The 20277-nt window shown below is 32.9% G+C and overlaps 1 protein-coding gene across 1 annotated transcript in view; it reads left to right on the top strand.

The window, feature by feature from the left end:
- Positions 1–1302: 1302 nt before the first annotated feature.
- lft (Limb expression 1 family member lowfat) overlaps positions 1303–20277 on the top strand; it is a 42327-nt gene continuing 23352 nt past the window's right edge. The window contains exon 1 of the mRNA XM_072546383.1: positions 1303–2041. Coding sequence (XP_072402484.1) covers positions 1849–2041 — 193 coding nt within the window. The 5' untranslated portion in view covers positions 1303–1848. The remainder of the gene's footprint in view (positions 2042–20277) is intronic.

The raw sequence follows: 20277 nt of genomic DNA, 5'->3' as shown, positions 1-20277 counted from the left end.
TAGACCGAATAGTCTACGCATAACGTTGAAAATAAAAGCTTTCTGGGATAAACAATTTCAATTTTCCAATAATTTTATAAACGTTTTAATTGTATGAAAATTAAACAATTTTTAATTTGAGTTTGAAACTTTCATGTTTAACACGAAAGAGGAATTTAAAGATTTATTATTAAAATAATAATAAACAACGATATTTATCAACATATTCAAAGAAAATTATAATGATATTAGAAATAGGGATTTGTTCCATAACATAAAGCATAAATTCAGGTCGTATAAAATTTTACAGATTAATAATACAATAATTGCAATTGTCACTCTCACTATTAGCATCAACTTCTATAATAAGTGGTTTCACTGTGATCTCCATAATATTATCTAGTTCCCAGAATTTTTTTTATCCTATTTTTAACGTGCTCCACATTTTTCCGGGGAGATGTTGTTTAGCGCTTCAGCGAAGAGGTTTTTTACATCTGTGAATTTAATTTTCTTGCTGCCAACAAATTTAGCATCAGCCCATATGAGCTCAATTGGATTGAGCTCATAACCATGCGGTGGTAAACGCAAGACAGTTTGACTTTGTGCTCTTGCAATTTCGTCTCCGACACATTGTAAAACTTTATAACATATCGTCATGGAAATGTTTATCCTTTACGTGTAGCACTACATACATCAAAGTAACAATAACATTTTAAACGATTTTCTAAGCTATTTCAGTAAAATTGTGTCACTTTTCTATATAATTTGCCGGTTTTCATCTTTAGTATTTAAAATGAAATATCGATTTTAAATTGTCTATGTATTGTTTATGAGTAAAAAATAACGTTTAATATTTTGCATATTTTGTTTATTACATATTATTATCACCAAATTTATCAAAAGCAATTGTTAGATATCTGTATCAAAGAGTGTCACGAAAAAGGCTTTTTATTTGCTAATTTCTCTGGTCTAATATTGAAGAAGTTAGAGCTACATTAATGGAAATATGGAAAATATGACATATAAACAATATTTCAGCAAGTAAAAACTTAAAAACTACCTAAAGCTTATGAATATAACTGGGATCTAACATTCACTTTAAGTGAACACATTATTATATTGAATTTTATTATTTATAGGTTCTGTAATTTCTTAGAAAACGTTGTTTATTGAAAGTAAGTCAAATTTAAATTCATAATAGAGTACCCGAGCGAGAAAAGTAGCAGTGGCCGGATTCGGGCCTGAACACATCGACATTGGTACTAACACTCGCATTGGCAGAGCATGGACGTACGTACGTATAAGCATACTAAGAGAAGTAAGACCGTTTACATTCGCGAGTTCGACATTAAACCGAAAGTCGCGATCGATTGCATAGAAACAGGGAGAAGAAAGAGGGATTAAACGGATCACGTCGAGGAAAAGAAAGCGAGAGGAAGAAAACGGCGAAGCAGATGGTGATGTTGGAGTGTAGACTCGTTACTCAGTAGTGTGCATTTGTGCAGTAAGGTGGTCGCGATTACCATCTGACGGTCACAGGCAGTCGCAGGGATAGGCAGAGGCAATCACAGTCGCAGGCAGGGCACTGACACTTCTTGTCGGCTCTCGACGGCTCGGGCTCATGCCGGCTTGCCGGACGATTTTGGGAACAAGATCGCTTTTACCTTTATTTCGTCTTTTTTTATCTTCGTTTTATTTTATTTTTATGATTACGAAAGCTTTGTCTTGTGTAGCTTCGATGTAAATTGGAGCCAACAGCCAGGGACAGGACGCTATCACCTACTCGGTGCACAGGAACGGGATGCAAACGCAAAAAACAAAAAGTGAGCGCGCCCACCATACCAGTGGCACTACCAGTGGTACTTATTAATGCGAAGTGCATGTGCGAGCCGCGATCTTGTTTCGCGGCGCATTCTTGAACCTTCTGGCGATGCTGACGGGGTCACTGCGGCTAATGCAGCTACAAAGAATAGGACTGACATGATGGTGTACCCGGACCCCCAATGGACTTGTTCGTCAACGGCTCCCATGCTTCAACTTTACGATGATGTCAGCTATCGAGGTAACGTACCCACACATTTATTCTACATTTAAATACACCTTCTAATCAAATTCAGTTTTGTAATTGGTAGATAAAAACTTTTAGTTGCAAATCGAATACTTAACCTTTTGAAACAAACTTATACATACTTAGTCACCAATACAAACTACCAGTGTTTTTATAACCAGAGTTATAAGTAATAAAAGTAGGTACTACTGTTCTCATTTCTTTGGTTATATAACAAATCTATTTCTTTATTAAATTTCTTTGTAGTTCATTTTTAAAAACTTCTGGAATACTTTTATGCTGTCTTTTAAATAATAAAATGCTTATACATTGTTTATTTACATTGAACACTGAAAGAATAGAGGTACTTCAAAAATACTCTTTGTGGCTCGTGTTACATTAACCCTTAAATTATATTTTAACTCTTTGTTACCTACTGATATAATATGCTGTTTTCTCTGGAGCCATATAACTACTTAAACCTTTTAAATAAATATTATTACCTACATAATAATTTACGTATTAAGTATAAGTTTTAAAGCTAGTCAATCTTTATTCTTTATTTACTAGATGTTATTGTTTGTTCTAGAATTCCTTAAGGTAAAATATATTAAAACTTTTCTTATATTCTTTTGTCGATTCTTCCCTTCGTGTATATAAAATGTGTTTTTGTCTTATCTTAAGACAGTTATAAATATGCAGTTCTCTTAAGGTTTTTATACAAAGAAAGTATGTTGAGAATAATTATTAGTTTCTTTATTTTCTGGACGGAATTTATGCCTTTTATTCTATATACTGTAAATGGAAATGAAGTTATTTACTTTATTTTTATATATTTTTTGTGTGACTGTTAGATTATATTATACATGGCAGAATAAAAGTGGGAATAATTAAAACGCATATCATAATATCACTTGAATTAAAAAATGTGTGCAATTCTTTTGACAGCTTATTTCTTTATTCAGAATTTATTTTTCCTTATTGGAAATGCAACGTTTTTAATCATCTCAGTTGTCCCTTAATTATGTTATCACAAATCGGTTCTATGCTCTGAATATTTGTATATAAAATTAGAAAAAAAGATTATTGATATGAAAAAATAAAAAAAAGATATTACACATAATATATACAAACGTGAAAGGAACAATATTATAAAGCACTGATAAAAGATAAAAAAGAATCACGATTTAATTCTTAAAATACTAAGTATACTAAGTAAAGTATACCATCGTTAAAAAAATTACAAAGAAGTAAAAACTTGGAAATGGAAAATTATTTCATTAAAAAATAATTAAAATTTATCCAAAAGAAGTTGGAGTTGGAACTAGCTACTGAAATAGGTTTAAAAACCTTTAAATTAGATAACAATCATTGTTATATTTATTAAAGCGATGGCACAAGGTAGATATTATGAAATTTCACCTAAAGGGAACATACTTTTTCCCTGCTCGAGTTGGCTTGTTATACCCGCTGGACAAATTAGTCCTATTTTTCTATCAGGGTAAAAGTATGCTTCTTATAGATGAAATCTCATAAAATCGACCTTGTGTCATCTTCTTCTTCTTCTTCGTATGTGAGGCCTTAAGGCCTGTTGTTTCCGGTCTGACTTAGCAGTATTGGCGATGTTTGTCTTGTCTTTTATCTTCTAGTTTTCCATCTTTTATTATTCGGGCATGTCACTCTCTTCTGTTCTGTTAATCTATTGGTTCCATTCTCGTCTTCTTGGGCGTCCCCATCTGACGATATCATGTACTTTACACATGTCTCTAATTTGTATATTAGAAATTCTGTCTCTTAAAATTTTAAGTTGTTCTTAAGATTTTCTTTGTGTGTTTTTCCTTCCTCATGTTCTTATTTCTCCATATCACGTCTCGTAGGCATTCTGGCACGTCCGCTGCTTTATTTGCTTTCCCAGATAGTTTAAGTTCGATACTTATTCTATTATTTCTTCGTTTATTACAATTTTGCATCTCACTGACTTCCTAGCAATAACGAGGAACTTTGTTTTTAGAGCTGATATTTTCAGGTTAAACTTTTCTGTGTTAGCTTCCAAATTGTGGACCATTCGTTGTAGCAAATAACTTTTATTGCTTTGTTCGGGTTCAAGCTATCACCCTGTCTTATACCTGATTGAATGTTGACTTTCTCCGTTAGTTCTGTTTCTTGTGTAGTTTCACAGTTAGTATTATCTGTGTTATAGTGGCTAATATCTAGGACATGTAATGAGAAATCAAGAACGTTACGGCCTTCTCCAGCTGATTTTCCAAGGGAAGGTAAATGGTAAAAGAGGACCGGGAAGAAGACGCATTTCCTAGCTTCAAAATTTACGAAAGTGGTATAACACGACTACCACTGAACTGTTCCACGCTGCAATAAACAAAGTAAGGATAGCTGTGATGATCGCCAACATCCGGAACGGATAGGCACTTTAAGAAGAAGATAGTGGCTGTTATAGTCTTTCTGTGTAAAAGTTCAATCACTTGTAGTCTAATACAGTCGAAGGCTTTAGTGAGGTTGATAAAACACATGAATGCAGGTGTATTAAATTCTACTGCTTTCTCTCTCATTTGTCTTATTATGAATATGGCATCGACAGTTGATCTGTTATTTATATTAGTATATATAAGTATATTATTCAATAATTTTAAACTGGTGTCAAGCAACGTAATAGTGCGATAGTTAGATGGGTCATTTTTGTTCCGTTTTTTGTGTATAGGGATGGTTATACTTGACTTCCATTCCTTTGCTATGCATTTCATTTCAAGGATCTTTTGGAATAGTTTCGTAATATTTTCTGTTAATGGTCTTCTGGACGTTGAAAATATCTTCCATTAACAAGTTGGAAGCCTTCGAAATGTGGACCTTGCGAAGAATGTTCCGCATACCATGGACAGATAGGGTGAGAAACGAGGAAGTCCTAAGAAGAGCAAATACTGAGAGAGAATTGCTCAGCTTGATCAAGGCACGAAAGATTGGATACCTGGGCCACATCCTGAGAGGGGAAAAATACGCAATCCCTCAACTAATTATCCAAGGAAAGATTGAGGGCAAGAGAGGAGTGGGTCGCAAACAAATGTCGTGGCTGCGAAATATAAAGAACTGGACAGGCGTAACTAACACTGGCGAACTTTTGCATACCGCAAAAGACAGATGTCTGACCTTAAGATAATTCGCCAACGCACTATAGGTGCACGGCACCATAAGAAGAAGAAACTCTTCCTCCATATTTTAGTAGTTCATTCGTAAGAGTATCCGGACCTGGGCTTTTCGGTTTTTTATTCTTCTATATGAGAAAAGAAGAAAAATTCTTTTTATATCACCTTTTTTTCCGCTATTGTTGCCAGCTTGTCTTCTTCCTCTTTATCTTCTTCACCGATCTCTCTATCTTCGTCCCTAGAAATCTGTTCTATATACATTTTCCATCGTTCTCTTTGTATACTGTTTATGTTATTATACTCGTTAATAGCTCATTTCCTTCCCTTCGCCATTTTCCACACCTTTTGTTGTGCACCGTATAAATCACGTTCTATTTCTTTTGTGCATTTACACAAGTATTTCCTCTTTAATTTTTTTTATTTGCGAGTCGACATTATTCCGTGTGGTTACGTAGTGGTGGTAATTTGTGAGTGTCTTATTACTTTGCTAGTGGATATACGCTTTTCGTTTCTGTAACCTAAAGTTTTAATTTCGTTGGTGAACCATGGTCTGATCTTCTTTTCGCCATTTACCATTCGTGCTTCGATTTATCAAAATTGATCAAAAGCAGTTGTTAGATAGCTGTATCAAAGAGTGTCACGAAAAAGGCTTTTAACTTACTCTGGTATTTATATACACATACGGAATTGAACTGTCGAATCCTTATCACCAGATCTCGAATTTATAGGCAAGAAATATTGAAGAAAAATTATTTAAAAATTCCTTTATAAAAGGTATATATTGTAACTTAAACATCCTAGTATATAAAATCAAATAATGTTACTCAAATTTAATTTAACAACATTTAAAGGGTTTTACCCATGTATTTAGTGGCTCAAAACATCCAGATAGCACTGATGTTGAAATATTAATTCCGAAAACATTCTGTGATGTAGCCCGATAGGATATTTTAATATATACCTTGTATAAAGGAATTTTTAAATAATTTTTTTGTGATACATGGTATACAGCCAGCTACAAGAATTTAGTTTCCTTGTGGATTATATATAATTATTATAATGATTCTAATTTATTACACAAAGTGAGTTAACTTAATATTAACTTTTACAAAGTTTTACATTTTACAAAGACAAATATATTTACAAAGTTTTCTTGCTATTGTGCAGTAACTTTACGTTTTTTTTTCTGCATCTACTAAACGTTGGCAACTGTTAAAAGATGAAATCCCAATTTTGGCACTAAAACCCCTTTCTAGTACTAGATGGTAAAGCAGAAGAGATGCCCTTAAAGTTCTTAAATAAAAGCTAGCAAAAATATATGATGCTTTATATACACTGTATTCCAATAATAGTAGACACTGGAACTAGAAATATGGCAAGTTCGTTACCGATATACCGATATTTAAGCAGAGGCCAAAAAATGGCCGAAGTATCGATTGTGACCCTTCGTTTCCACCGATTAATATGATTAGGCCCGGAACGAAAAGGCGTTTATTTGACTACAAGTGAAAAGATGAGAATAAAAAACTCCATGTAACCAATTTAAAATGAATTTTTACTTTGTTATATTGGACACTGTTTTATTGGACAATATAAAGCTGTTTTATTACGAGATCCAGTGAAAAATGAAAAAACATTGAATTCACAATTTTGTATCCTATATTTCGTTTTAAACGAACGTATTAAATGTCGTAAATTCCCCATCAAACAGGGGGCTTTTCGAATCTTAAAATAATAATAAATTAATATCTACATAATTGTTAATTAATAACTAAAAACATTGTAACCACCAAATTGAATGATTAATAGTTTCAACTAAATGATTTTTCATATTGTCGGTCTTAAAACCATTTCTTCGATCACTTAAAATTAATTTGTACATAGGGCAATTGAATGAATAGCATAAGACTTAATGAATCTACCTTTTTAATTCCATTGCCTGTATTAAAAGGTCCTTGTTTCTGTAGGTTTCTATTAATTATGTTACTCAGAAAAAATTGACAATTGCAGGGCCGTTCCTAGAATATCTGCCACCCGAGTGTGAGAGTAATTTGGCTGGCTCTCCTAAACCCAACCTTCGCAGAAAGTTTATAAGCATGAAAATAAATAAGCATAAATCAAAAACTTACAATAATTTTACGTTAAAATAAAACAAAATTGTATAGAGAACAAAAAATATAATTTTACCACGTATTTGTAATGTTCTATATTAAAAGAATAAATACATAAATATAAATATAGGATAGAATGTTAACATATTTACTAATAAGTAATACAGTAAACTTTATTTTTCAAACCATCTATACATCTGTATTTTTTTAAATATAATTTTCAATTTAACGATGGATAGTCTGAAAGCTTCTTTTGAACCATTGTGGACTAGCACTACAGGCCCTAGAAGCCCTTGTCTCCTATTAGCTACTGTCAAAGGTAATGTTAAGAAAATTCGCATGATAATTACTAAATTTGAAAATATATAGGCGAGGTTACTGGTGAATAGGTAGTCGATGACATTGAATGCGTTCGTTTAAGGGGAAATATAGGGTTCAAAATTGTCAACAAATTGTTTTTTAACATATAAAACTACAATCTGGTATATAACATAAAATAGTTAATGTTTACTTTATGTTTTCTTTTATAAAAAATTAGTAGGCATTGTAATACACGTTGCAGTCACATAAAAAGCTTATTCATATACGATATTTAGGATTTTTTATTCTTCTTCTTCTTCGCGCGACTAGGATTACTCCTGTTTGTCTGCCTCTTATTCTTATTCGTACTGGAAAAAAATCACTAGACATAAACAATGTTATTATAAATGCAGTGGAAAATGATGAATTGGATCTACACTTATGTAGGAGTCAAGGCTATGGATAATGAAGTCACAAGTCCAAGCAAGGATCAAGGAAAAAAATAGCAAAATCATGTTTGTGCCTTGTGCAAACCATTCTCTTAATTTGTGTGGAGTTCATGCACTCGCAAGCAACCTTAGCTGTGTAACGATTTTTGCAACTTTAGAAATCGTAAATAATTTCTTCTCATTCTCTCCACATAGATGGGGATTTTAATGGAAGTTATGGGGATATCTGTATAACAGCTGACACTAGATTAAGTGCCAATCACGAAACTGTGAAACCTATTTTGAAATATTTTGATAAATTAGTTCATTAGTTCTGTAAAAGTTACAGAATGCGACGCCAAGGAAAATATTAACACACGGGGTTCTGCTGAAATTTGTCTCTCAAACATTTGTGACAATTTTCTTGAATTCCTTCATTTATGGAGTAGAGTACATTTTGCAAGAAAGTTGACTGAGTGTTGAAGTTGAAAGCTTCGTAATAAATCTCCGAAGTTTGAAAGTCTTTTTGGAAGACAGTCGATATGAGTTGGCCACGAATGCTCTCCAGTTTGCTTCGGAGAAATGTGATGAAATGCGAAGCTCCCTTAAAAAAAAGGAGGAGATGTTTAAAAAAGATAATGAATGGAGAAACAGTCGAAGATGCTGGACTATCGCTCGAAGATAAAACTAAAAGATCTATGCTTGATTGTTTAGACAAGCTACACCAAGACCTTCAAACTAGAATGCAAAGAATGTAGACTGCATTCGAAATCGTTCAGGTCGAATATTTACTCAATGATTGTGACACAGACCATTGTGTATCAGCTGAGAAATGTTTTGAATCCATCGAAGAATACGATAAGCAAGAATATGTTAATGAAATCAAAAGATTTCGCCACCATATAAAAGCGGCAAGAATAAATTAAAGGGGTCAGAAATTAGATTACATTGAAGATGACACAACTTATTCATGGTATGGGTCTGATGGAATCTGTTACAAATGTCTTTGTTGCCGTAAAACTGTTTTTAACAGATTGTGCCTCTATTGCTTCTAATGAAAGGAATTTAAACGTAATCAAAAAATTTTTAAACATTAAAATAAGAAAAAAAAATGTTTGTAAGTAAAAACTCTGAAATAAATTTAAGTATGAATATTAACAAAATAATATTGTTTTATCAATGTTAACCCTTGCTTTAATATGTGGATAATGAATAAAACCAAACCAGATTAATTCAAATAAAAGTAATTTTTAGCATAGCATAGGCATAAATTTTATTATATTTTATCTTTAAATTTCAAACATGTTGTATTTAGGTAGTTCCTATATGGAGGTAAGCGTTAGCTTTTTTCTTATATTGTATTTGGGCCACCTGAATTGTATTTACGCCACTGCGGCTCGCGCTGTCCCCTTGTTGCACCCGGCGGTCCGGAACGGCCCTGGTCAATTGTAGATAGTCCAGCTCATAAAGTCTACAAAATATTCCATCAACGGATAGTCGTCTGAAGTTTGTGCACTGATCTTTGGCACTTTTTTTATAAATTAATATTAACCAATTGGTTTCAGATTCGAAAAACATTTGATTTCCATGTACACACCTTTTTCAGTTTTTATCATTTTATGTAGATTTGGTGGGCCATTTTTAATCGATCGACCAAATTTTAATCATCTGGTCGATCAGTGAATTTTTGTTTTTCGTATTAGTGCTTTCAAATGATTGATGACATTTCATGGAACAATTTCTAAATTAATATTAAAGTTACCTGAACTTCTTAGATTTCTTAAAAAACTACAGTCTTCCAATGTATCCATCTAGTCCTCTGTGAGATATCTGGTGGAATACAGCAGAGGAAAATATATTTTACTACCTCTACAGAGTGTAACAAATTGTTTTAAAGACATTAGTTTAAAACTATTCAGCCACAAGTTGTAGTTTGCAATTTAATGGATTTAATCAGTATCATGCAAAATTATTAATCAAGAATCTAACAGTACATGTATGTTAGGAATTCATGCATGTATTCATTGAAACATGGGAAATTTTCAGCTTCATAATTACTTGAATGCTATTTTCTCTTATGATTATCAAATCAATTGTTTTATTTATTATTTCTTTTTATATATATATATATATATATATATATATATATATATACATATATATATATATATATATATATATACATATATATATATATATATATATATATATATATATATATATATATATACATATACATATATATATATATATATATATATATATATATATATATATATATATATATATATACTAAATGCCACAAGAAAATAGTTTAAGAACCATATTGCATCTAGATACTGTGGGAACTAAACTCTTGATAAAATAGTACTGGTTACACTGATCTATGGACTAGAAATTGAAAAAAAAATTTCTTCTTCAAGTACCTTGTCTTCCTAGATCGTGGACAACCAATCGCATGATCTTCATTTTATCTCCCAGTGCTTGGAAAAGTGGCCTGATGCTAAATCTCCATTATTGACGTACATTTTTTAGCAATGTTGTTTTTTTGAGCCTACCAAATTAGTCTTTAGCTATTAATTGTAATAACTCATAGGGGAAGTAAAGGCAAAGAGGAAAGGTTTTCTTTAATTATAGTACTCGTTCTTAGAATAGAGTTTGGGATGTATAAAAACCTCGTTGTCGAATTCACAATGTATGTTTACTGATAAAAAGACAAAAAAATATTTCTGTTTTCTCCTTTAAAAAAGGAGAATTATTTGATTTTCTCAAATACACGCATTTTCCACTTTGCTCTCCATAATGAATTCAATGCAAGTAATGATTCAATGAATGGAAATGTTTGTTGTTGAAATTTATTTTTTTAAATTCAAATATGCTTGACAAACATCGCAAATAAATACTCCCTTCACCAAGGGGGGTGCAGAATTTATCAGCCCACTTCTGACAATATTGCACTGAATCCACACTTCCTTGCTCTTGAAGTTGCTGTATGGTTCGTACACATGTGACACAAAACCTCTGGTTGGAAGTTTCGCTCTGGGAAAAGGTAAGATTTCCTTAGGAGACATTGTAAAAAAGTCCCTGCTCCAAGATGAATATGGCAATTTTTTTTTCCATGAATATTGCTAGCAAATCTCTACTGCAGGAGCGCTGCGGTGAACTTTCTTCTGTGCCTTCTATGGATGTAACTATGTTTTTAGTACGGGGTTTCTTTTTCAATGAAGTGGACTTCAGATGGGGGAAATTCCAGGTCAGAGAATACTTCTGAGTTGAATAAGCAAGCTCTGACCTGGAAAATTCTTCTGAAAAGTGTCCACTGCAATTTCAAACGCCCCTTAAACAATCTTAACACCGTCACATCGAGTGTTTAAGGTTTATGCGTGGTGTGTGGTGGAACAAATAACATGATGGCGCCTCTGGCGACAAATTTAAATGTGAACAGTAGTTATCTAAAGATAAAACCATAGGGCACTGTTTGTATGGTCGAACTATATTAATAAAGAATTTCAGCCATTCATGAAAGATGTTTTCATTGATCCACCTAGAATCACTGCACCAAGCGGCGGTATCAACTGGTCCAGAGCCCAACTATCTCATACTTTCTTCCTCTCTCCGAAAATGAAGGCTGGCGGAATAAAACTTCCAGCGACATTGATGCGACAAATTATTGTAGTCAGTTCACCTCTGTCAGCAGAACTTTTTCATACAATTCTGACAGATTTCCGGAAAACTCTTCATCTTTTCGTCTATTGAAAGCTGCATATCTTGCTATACTTGTCGTCTCTGGCAGTCTGAACGATAATTCAGGATTCTGATTCATAAACCCGTCAATCCACGTTCTTTCTGCATGTTTGTTCTTAAATGGATGTGATACATCATTTTTCACTGCGAGTTGGAACGAAAGTTTTTGAAGAGAATTCCGTGTGAGGCCATAAAACTTTCCATTAGCGCTCGATTTCTGGCCTGAACACTGATGTGAAGTGGCCCAACATTTTGTCGTTGATCTTTTCTTTATGTGAAGGTAGAGCGTACCCAAAGGAATATTGTAGAGTTTTGAAGTTTTTGAAATGCTCGTCTTGTGAGCTTCGGCCATTGCAAGCTCCATATCTTTCTCGGTCCATTGACCTTGAGTGGTCTTCCGTTTATATTTATTAACTATTTGAGTCTAGAACAACAGATTTTGAATTATTAATTATAACATATTATGTATAAAGGCAAAGCGACAAGTTTACATTTTGCCCACAAACGAACTTTCCACCATACCCTCCCTCAAACCTCATATAAACCATGAATTCTGGTATCGAACACTTGTGTGCGAAAAAATATGTGGCGGATATTCAGTGATTTTGGTTTATATTTTGGAAAAATAGTGAAAAATACTCACCCCAGTTTGTTTGAAGATATATATTCACTAAAACACAACTCAAGCTGTTATACAGTTTTGCACGTGGGTAACACAAATGAGCATGTGGGACAATTGCGATACTGCCCTCTGTTGTAGATTCATTTCCCGTGAAGTGTGATCGTTTGTAATGTGAAAGTTTAGGCACATTTCAAATGCTTCATATTTGTTTCCAAAACTCAAAATTGAAATTTTATTTTATCTTCTTCTTCTTCCTATGCCGTCCCTATTAACGGAGGTTGGCGACCACATTTCTAAAAGTTTCTCTGTCTTTTGCAACGTGGAATAATTTGTCTACAGTCATGTTTGTCCAGCTTCGAATATTTCGCAGCCATGACTTCCTCTCTCCACCTATTATGTATCTACATATAATGTATGTGTCCAAGGTATGCAGCCTTGTGTACTTTTATTGTTCTCAGCAATTTTTTGTCTCGACCCATCCTTCTAAGCACTTCCTCGTTGGTGACCCTGGCAGTCCATGGAATCCCAACATTCTCCGGTATATCCAAAGTTCAAAGGCTTCAAGCTTCTTAACTATTTGCGCTTTTAACGTCCATGTTTCTACCCCGTGCAATAGTTGGGACCAGACGTAACATTCAACAAACCTCAGTCTCAGCGCAGTATTCAGATTTTTGTCACAGAACAATTGCTTGAATTTTAAGAACGCTGCCCTTGCCATTTCTATTCGTACCCTGGATCTAATTGTCACTCTCTCCATTTGCTGTCCACCAAGGGTTAGTTGTTCATTATTTATTGGACTCCTTGATACTATCATAAATTTGGTTTTATCTGTGTTGATGTCAAGTCCCATTTGAATGCATTCACTATTTATTGCATCTAGTAAAGTTTGTAGTTCTTCTATACTCTCAGCCATAATTACCGTGTCATCTGCAAATCTCATGGTGTTTACGATTTCTTAACCAATTCTTATTCCCTCTTTTCTTTCCCATGAGGCTTTTCTGAATATGATCTGTGAGTGCACGTTGAAAAGCGTCGGAGACAAGACGCATCCTTGCCTGACCCCTCTCGCAATCGGTATATTATTTGTTTCTATATTGTTTACCTTTACTACTGCTTTCTGATTCCAGTATATAGCCTTAATAAACTCAATGTCTTTTTTGTCTAAATGGATGTTATTTAATTCATCTATTAACTTCATATGATGCACTCGGTCAAAGGCCTTCCTAAAGTCTATGAAGCATACATATGCGCTCTTGTTATATTCCCGACATTTCTGCAAAGTACCGTCAACGCAAATAATGCCTCTCTTGTACCCATGCCTCTACTATTTCCGGTGTCATCCAGTCTTTTTTAGTGGTTTCCTCTTCTTCGCTTAGGACCTCTTTTCCCGCTTTTAGTATGGCTTTTTTCATATCTGCCCATTCCACGCTTCCTTCAGTTAATTTATTTATCTCTGCGTTAAGTTGCTGTTGTTGCTGCGACAGTTGTCGTCTTTTAGGTTTTTGATGTTTATTTTGGTAGTTTTAACTTCTTTCTCCGGTTTTCTGAGTTTAATGTTGACGTTTGCTAGTAATAGATTATGGTCCGTATCTGCATCTGCACTTGGATAGGTTTTTGCACTTTGTACTCCATTACGAAACCTTTTGTTATTCGTTATAAAATCTATTTGGTTTCTGATTATATTGTTGGTGTTATGTTTTGGAGAAGTCCACGTATAATCTTCGTGAGGGTAGGTCGTAGTATGTATTTGTTATGACTAATTCTTTCTCCTGGCAGTACTGGACTAATCTACCACCTCTTTCGTCTTTTTTACCTAACCCAAAATTTCCTACTATATTTCCAGTTTTTCCTCGACCTACTTTAGTGTTAAAGTCGCTCATAATTATTTTTACCTCCTGTTTCTTTATGTTTTTTGTTAACAGCTCTAAGCCCTCGTAGAATTTTTCGACCTCAGCATCATTGCTATCAGATTTTGAATCATACACTTGGATTAGATTTATGTTTAGAGGTTTGGCTTTCAGCTGAAGTAGCATCATACGTTCGTTAAAGAAAATGAAATTTGTCACAAACTCTTTTAAATTATTGTTGATAACAATACCAACACCATGGTTGTGTTCTCCAGTGCTTTTGCCTGAGTAGAAAATTTGGCCAAATAGGCCAATTAGAATTTGGCCATCGAACTTCTGAAAGACCCAATACTTGTATGTTTAATCTCTCCATTTCTAGCAGGACTGTTGTTAATTTTCCTGCTTCATAAAGTATTCTTATATTCCACGTTGCTATGCGTTTTAAATCGCTTACACTAAATCTGTTTTTCCGTTATAAATTTTGAAAATGTGACTCTAACAATAGAAATTCCACAGTGACCGGTCAATGGAAGTGATAAATTTTATTGATCTCACGAGAATCGCAAAAAATCGCCCAACACTTATTTATTTAACAGCTTTATAGAAACTGACTTCATTTGCAGAAAAATGCAAAAATTGCTTAAAAAAGCCGCACTTTATTCCTTTAAAACGAATTTTTACTGTCGAGTTGATAAAAAATTTATTTAAAAAATTGATTTCGCGCGATAAACATTTTTGTTCAAAATTATCTCAGCTACATTTCCTGTTTGTAACGTTCTACGGCATACAGATTTTTGTAATGTCGATATTTTCCGTTTTCCCCCGTACAAGGAGTATTTTAAGGGGACGCTTGAGGGTAGGAGTGGCAAACTTTTTTGCATTCTTTGTAGTCCCAAAATTGACGTCAACAGCAAAATCCAGCTGGTTCCTATGATTTAGAGCGGTTAAGTGGCATTTTCGTCACTGACGACTGGACTATAAAGCAACAAATAGAATAAGTAGGTTATAATACTCGTAGATATTCGATATTCTTACAACTAACACGTTTATAGGAGTAAAATATTTAAGCAAAAAAAAAACAAATTTCACTTGTTCTATAATAAAGAGACATGTCCTGTAACATTCTTAATATTATGTTTATAAAAAATTAAGATTCTCAAAAATCAGTTTATATAGTAAATCTTAAGATTAAGATCAAAAGAGAGCATACAAGGCGAACAAATGGTAATTTTAGAGGTGGATACGTAAGACAAAATACATGTGGGCTAATTTCCAAACAGAAAAACAGCGGCGGCTTTGTGTAAGGTCTGTGAAAATCCAGTTTTTATACATTCAGTAGTACGAGTTAAAGTTCATACTAAATTTATGCCGCGTTTGTTATTTTTTGCTGTCTGGCTATGTCACGTAAAATGAAATGCCGTTGTCGAACCAGTGCATTACAGTGTATACTTCGCTACCGATTACCCTTCTAATTTTACAGGTCCGGAACCGGCCTCGAAGTTCCAATTCCTATAATACTAATAAAGTCATCAGGGTAACTACATTGAAATAGGTTTATTTTGCAGAATATTGCATAATCTAGTCTATCTAGGTGCAGAATTGTACTATATGTTAATTATCGATAACATCTTAAGAAGTATGAGAAAATGGGTAGCTGCAATTATAAGGAATCGTACGGGACACATACGATTTTGAAAAAAATATCCATCGTAATTTTGGTTCATTTTTCAATGTTTAGAACATGTCAACTTTTTGTCTTTTGCGTTTTGTATTTAAACGGCTGCAAAACTTCATAAAACGTATCAAAACTGGAATTAGTACACACTAATTTTAACGTTTTCTTGTAAAATATGCTACAAAACAAAAAAAATATATATAATATAATTGCGTCCCTTTAAAATTATCGTGTTTGGAGTTATATTGAATTGTATTAGCTTTTTTAATGTTTTAGAATATTAAAGATTACTGTTTTTCTTATTTAGCATCTTTAAAACTAGTTTTTATTAATATATGATTTTCAGTATTATTATTTTTAAAACAGAAAAGTGAAATAAAAGTAAAAAAATGTCGTAAAATCATTTAATAAACCAAAAATGTACCTAACGTGCAATCGTTGGAGTAATTCTATGTATCACCAGGTTACGATATCTCCATAGATTCGCTTTAGTATTTTGCTTTCGAAACATCCTAACACGTTTTCATTACTTTTTGTTAGAGTCCAGGTCTCTGAACCATATGTTACGACTGGGCGTCTAATTGTTTTGTAGAGTTTTATTTTTGTATTTCTCGATATAATTGTAGATTTAAGGAGCCCATTATTGGATTTAATTATTGAGCCCAAAATAGCATCTGTTGGCCATGCAAATTCTGCGGTTTATCTCTCTGGTAGCATTATTTTCAGTGTTAAGAAGCGTTCCCAGGTATACAAATTCATTCACTGCGTCGATGACGTCGTTTTCTATAACAATTGGTTGTAGGATTTGTGGTTGCGTGCTTATTTTCATATACCTACTTCGTTTTGTTGGTGTTTATTATTAAACCCATTTTTGTAGCTGATCCTTTTAATGCTGCATATGCCTCTGGTACAGCGTTTTCTGTTCTCCCAACAATATTGATATCATCAGCATAGGCAAGGATTTGCACATTTATTATATATTGAACCAATTGTTGTAATTTGTGACATACGTATTACTTTTTCCAGGCGCAGCCTGTTATTTTTTTTAAAAGGTTCAGACAGTTCCTCCTGAATTTGTACTCTACATTCAATTTTTTCAAGAGTTAGTTTTGTTAAATTTACCAACTGATTTGGTATGGTAGCTCTTCCATTGCTTTGAACATGTGCCTTCTACTCACAGAGTCGTAGGCTGCTTTGTAGTCCATAAATATGTGATGAGTATCTATGCCATATTCGAGTGTTTTTTCTAAAATTTGTTTCATGGTTGCAATCTGATAAATTGTCGATTTACCACCTCTGAAACCAGCCTGGTATTTTCCTACTATCTGTTCTGCATATGGCGCCATACGGTGACATAATACTGTGGAAAATATTTTATACGCTGCATTTAGAAGCGTAATTCCTCTGTGGTTAGAGCATTTAAAGATATCTCATGTTTTGTGTATGGTGCAAAGTCCAATCATTGAGGAGAGATTTCTGTGTCCATATTCCTTTTATAAGTTTTTTTATAGGTTGTAAGTAAGCAATTCACTTGGATATTTTTGAACGCCCTTGGACTTTTTTATTAAAAGACGTCTTAATTTTAATGAACCAGAAGCATTGTTGCAGATCATGATTGTGACTCTCTCTTTAATTTTCTTGTAACATGGTGGAGTTCCTTTATTTTTAGCAGCTGGTGTTTTCGAATGAAGCATTTTATGGCGAAGGCCTGTCTCATCACAATTAAATATTTGGTCTAAAGTCAGTTAACTAATTTAGTCTTTAAGAATAATGTCTTGTAATTTTAAATAAAATGTTCCAATTTCAGTTGAGTCAGCAGAAAGTTTTTCGCTGTAAATATTCAATTGTCGGATACCATATTTCTTCTTCCATGAGTCAATCCATTCCTCACTAGCACAAAAGTTGTCTTCTATATCCATGAACTTCTTGTGTAATTCAATAACTTTTGCTTGGAGTATTAGACCACTTTTGGGGCTGTCCAATCATCTCGTTTGTGATAACCACAAGAACAACGTATCAAAAGTTTGTTCATGGTTTCTTTTCTACATGGTCTTCCGCGTCAATCCACTCCCACCACTCACACTTCGGTTGACACACTGTTCGATTTCATTCCGTTTATGCTTCCAATCTCCAACAGTTACTTCTATAACACCTTAATTTAAAGCAACCTTCTTTATTAATTCACTCTTGTCAAACCTTTTAATTACACTCACTTTTGTTTCCAAAGATACAACTACTCTCTTCCGCTTTCCACTCATATTGCACAGTGAGAACAACCACTTTCTCACACTTAACAAAAATCAACTTTTGATCAACAATGAAAAATTAATTATAAAACCGAAACCAATAAACTCGAATAAATACAATTTAAAACAAAACAGTACATAAAAGAAAAATTTTTACAATACAGTTATTTAATTTGACGATCTGAATGACAGCAAACAAAACGGTAGCTCAACCCACACAATAATAGTAGGTAAAACGCGACACAGAAATTTCTGGAAATAAGGCGGTGACCAAATAATTCGCATAGTAATTATGCAATCTAAATAAAAAAAAATGAAATTCATTAAAATATTGCACAACAAAAACTAAACCATTTAGAAGTTTGTCAATTGTCTTACATATAAACACTTCACCAATCCAACGCACTTATAGAATTGAAATTTAATTATTTCGGCGGCATCAGGAGCTATATTTAAAATTATAAACAATTTTTGGCTTATAAACAAATAGAATATCTCGGTTACTATTAGTTTAAATTAATTTCTAAAAACTGCGTTGAAAAAGAATCACGCTTTAAAAAAAATAAGCTATGAATTACGAGCAATTGTTCCTAAGATACAACCGGTCAAAGTTGACCTGCATTTGTGACGAAGTTATAAACAATAGGATAGTAATCTTTGAGCCATTATCTTTTTCTTTCGCAGCTCTTTTTCGATAAAAATTTTGATATCTTCAAGATATTCATAACATATATTATAATAACAAAAACGATCGGTATTGTCCCTGAAAATAACCAAAACAAGTAGGTTGAAGAAAATTGAATTTAAAAGTTCAAAATCGACGTAAAAAACTGTATTTTCTAAACTTCCAATGAAGCAATTTTCTCCTTTTTTTTTTTTAATCCGATGTAACTTAAAGAATAAATCCTAATTAACGTTTTGCCAAACCCAAAAGATGCTTAATTTTGTTATAAATAAATAAATTTAGTTAGAACAAAATAAAACTACATATTTTTTCCTATGTGGTAGCCTATTTTTTGAAAAATTTACCAAACTAAGAAAAAATAAAAAAAAATATTTTCATTTAAAAGCTATATATATATATTTTTTTTTTTTTTTTTTAAAGGCAGCCGCATCAACCATATTGGTTATTAGCGGATGAATTTAATACAAACAATAATGATTACAAATAACAAATAAATAACATACTTATATGTGGTTCAATATGTTACAGTCTCTTAAAAATTTCACAATATTTTCACTGGTACACTCACTAAAAATGTCCCTTATAACTGATGGGATTTTATTAGTTAGTCTTTCAGTACTATATATTTGTTTAAACAATCTTTGATTAAACATTTTTTTTGGGAAACGATAATAAAAATAAAAAGGACAATTTCATATAGTAAGCTATTAAAGATAGTTGATAACAATGTAGCTGAACTTAAGTTTCAAAGGAAAAATAGAGTTGTACCATTAAAGCAAGCATCGATCTCCAAAAAGTTTAAAGATAAACAAAGTATTATTGATCCAGCACTAATTTTCTAAAGAATGACTGTAGTCATGCATGATCTTAAAGACTACTTAAAATATGAACTTACACCTTATCCTCTTTCAATTTTTAAAGATGTTTCGCTTCGAAAATAGGAAAAATCAAAATTTGTACGACATTCCTTCTACTCTCAATTGAGCGCATGTCATTGATAGAGGATATCTCTTTCATAAATTAGTTTGGCCACAGAAACAAACGATTGATATAATTTGCAAAAGTGCAAAAAAATTAATTTAGCCATGCTGCCTGCCACCGACTCTACCAACTCTACAGCTGCTCAGCACTGCTTTAGGGTTTATTACCAAATTCAGCAATGGCTTCGTAATAAATTATACCAAAAAAAAATGGGGTTGGGAAATGGAAAAAAGCCATGGATTGTAGCCAATACAAACTAACGATATACTCTTGTCTGATAGTCTACTGAAAAAAATTAGTTGTAAGTGTTTGAAATATGTCATGTGGTTGCAAAAATTCGCAAAGTAATATTATTAATCTCGAAGAAGAAAATACTGATACTGCTATTAATTTTAATCAAATAAATTTAGAATTAAATGATGAAGATTTGGGGAGTAATTTTCAACTTCGAAATTAA

This window comes from Diabrotica undecimpunctata, chromosome 10 (assembly GCF_040954645.1).
Source record: "Diabrotica undecimpunctata isolate CICGRU chromosome 10, icDiaUnde3, whole genome shotgun sequence".
Classification (NCBI taxonomy): Eukaryota; Metazoa; Arthropoda; class Insecta; order Coleoptera; family Chrysomelidae; genus Diabrotica; species Diabrotica undecimpunctata.
The sequence above is the reverse complement of the archived record's forward strand: the minus strand, read 5'-3'. Positions and strand labels throughout refer to the sequence as shown.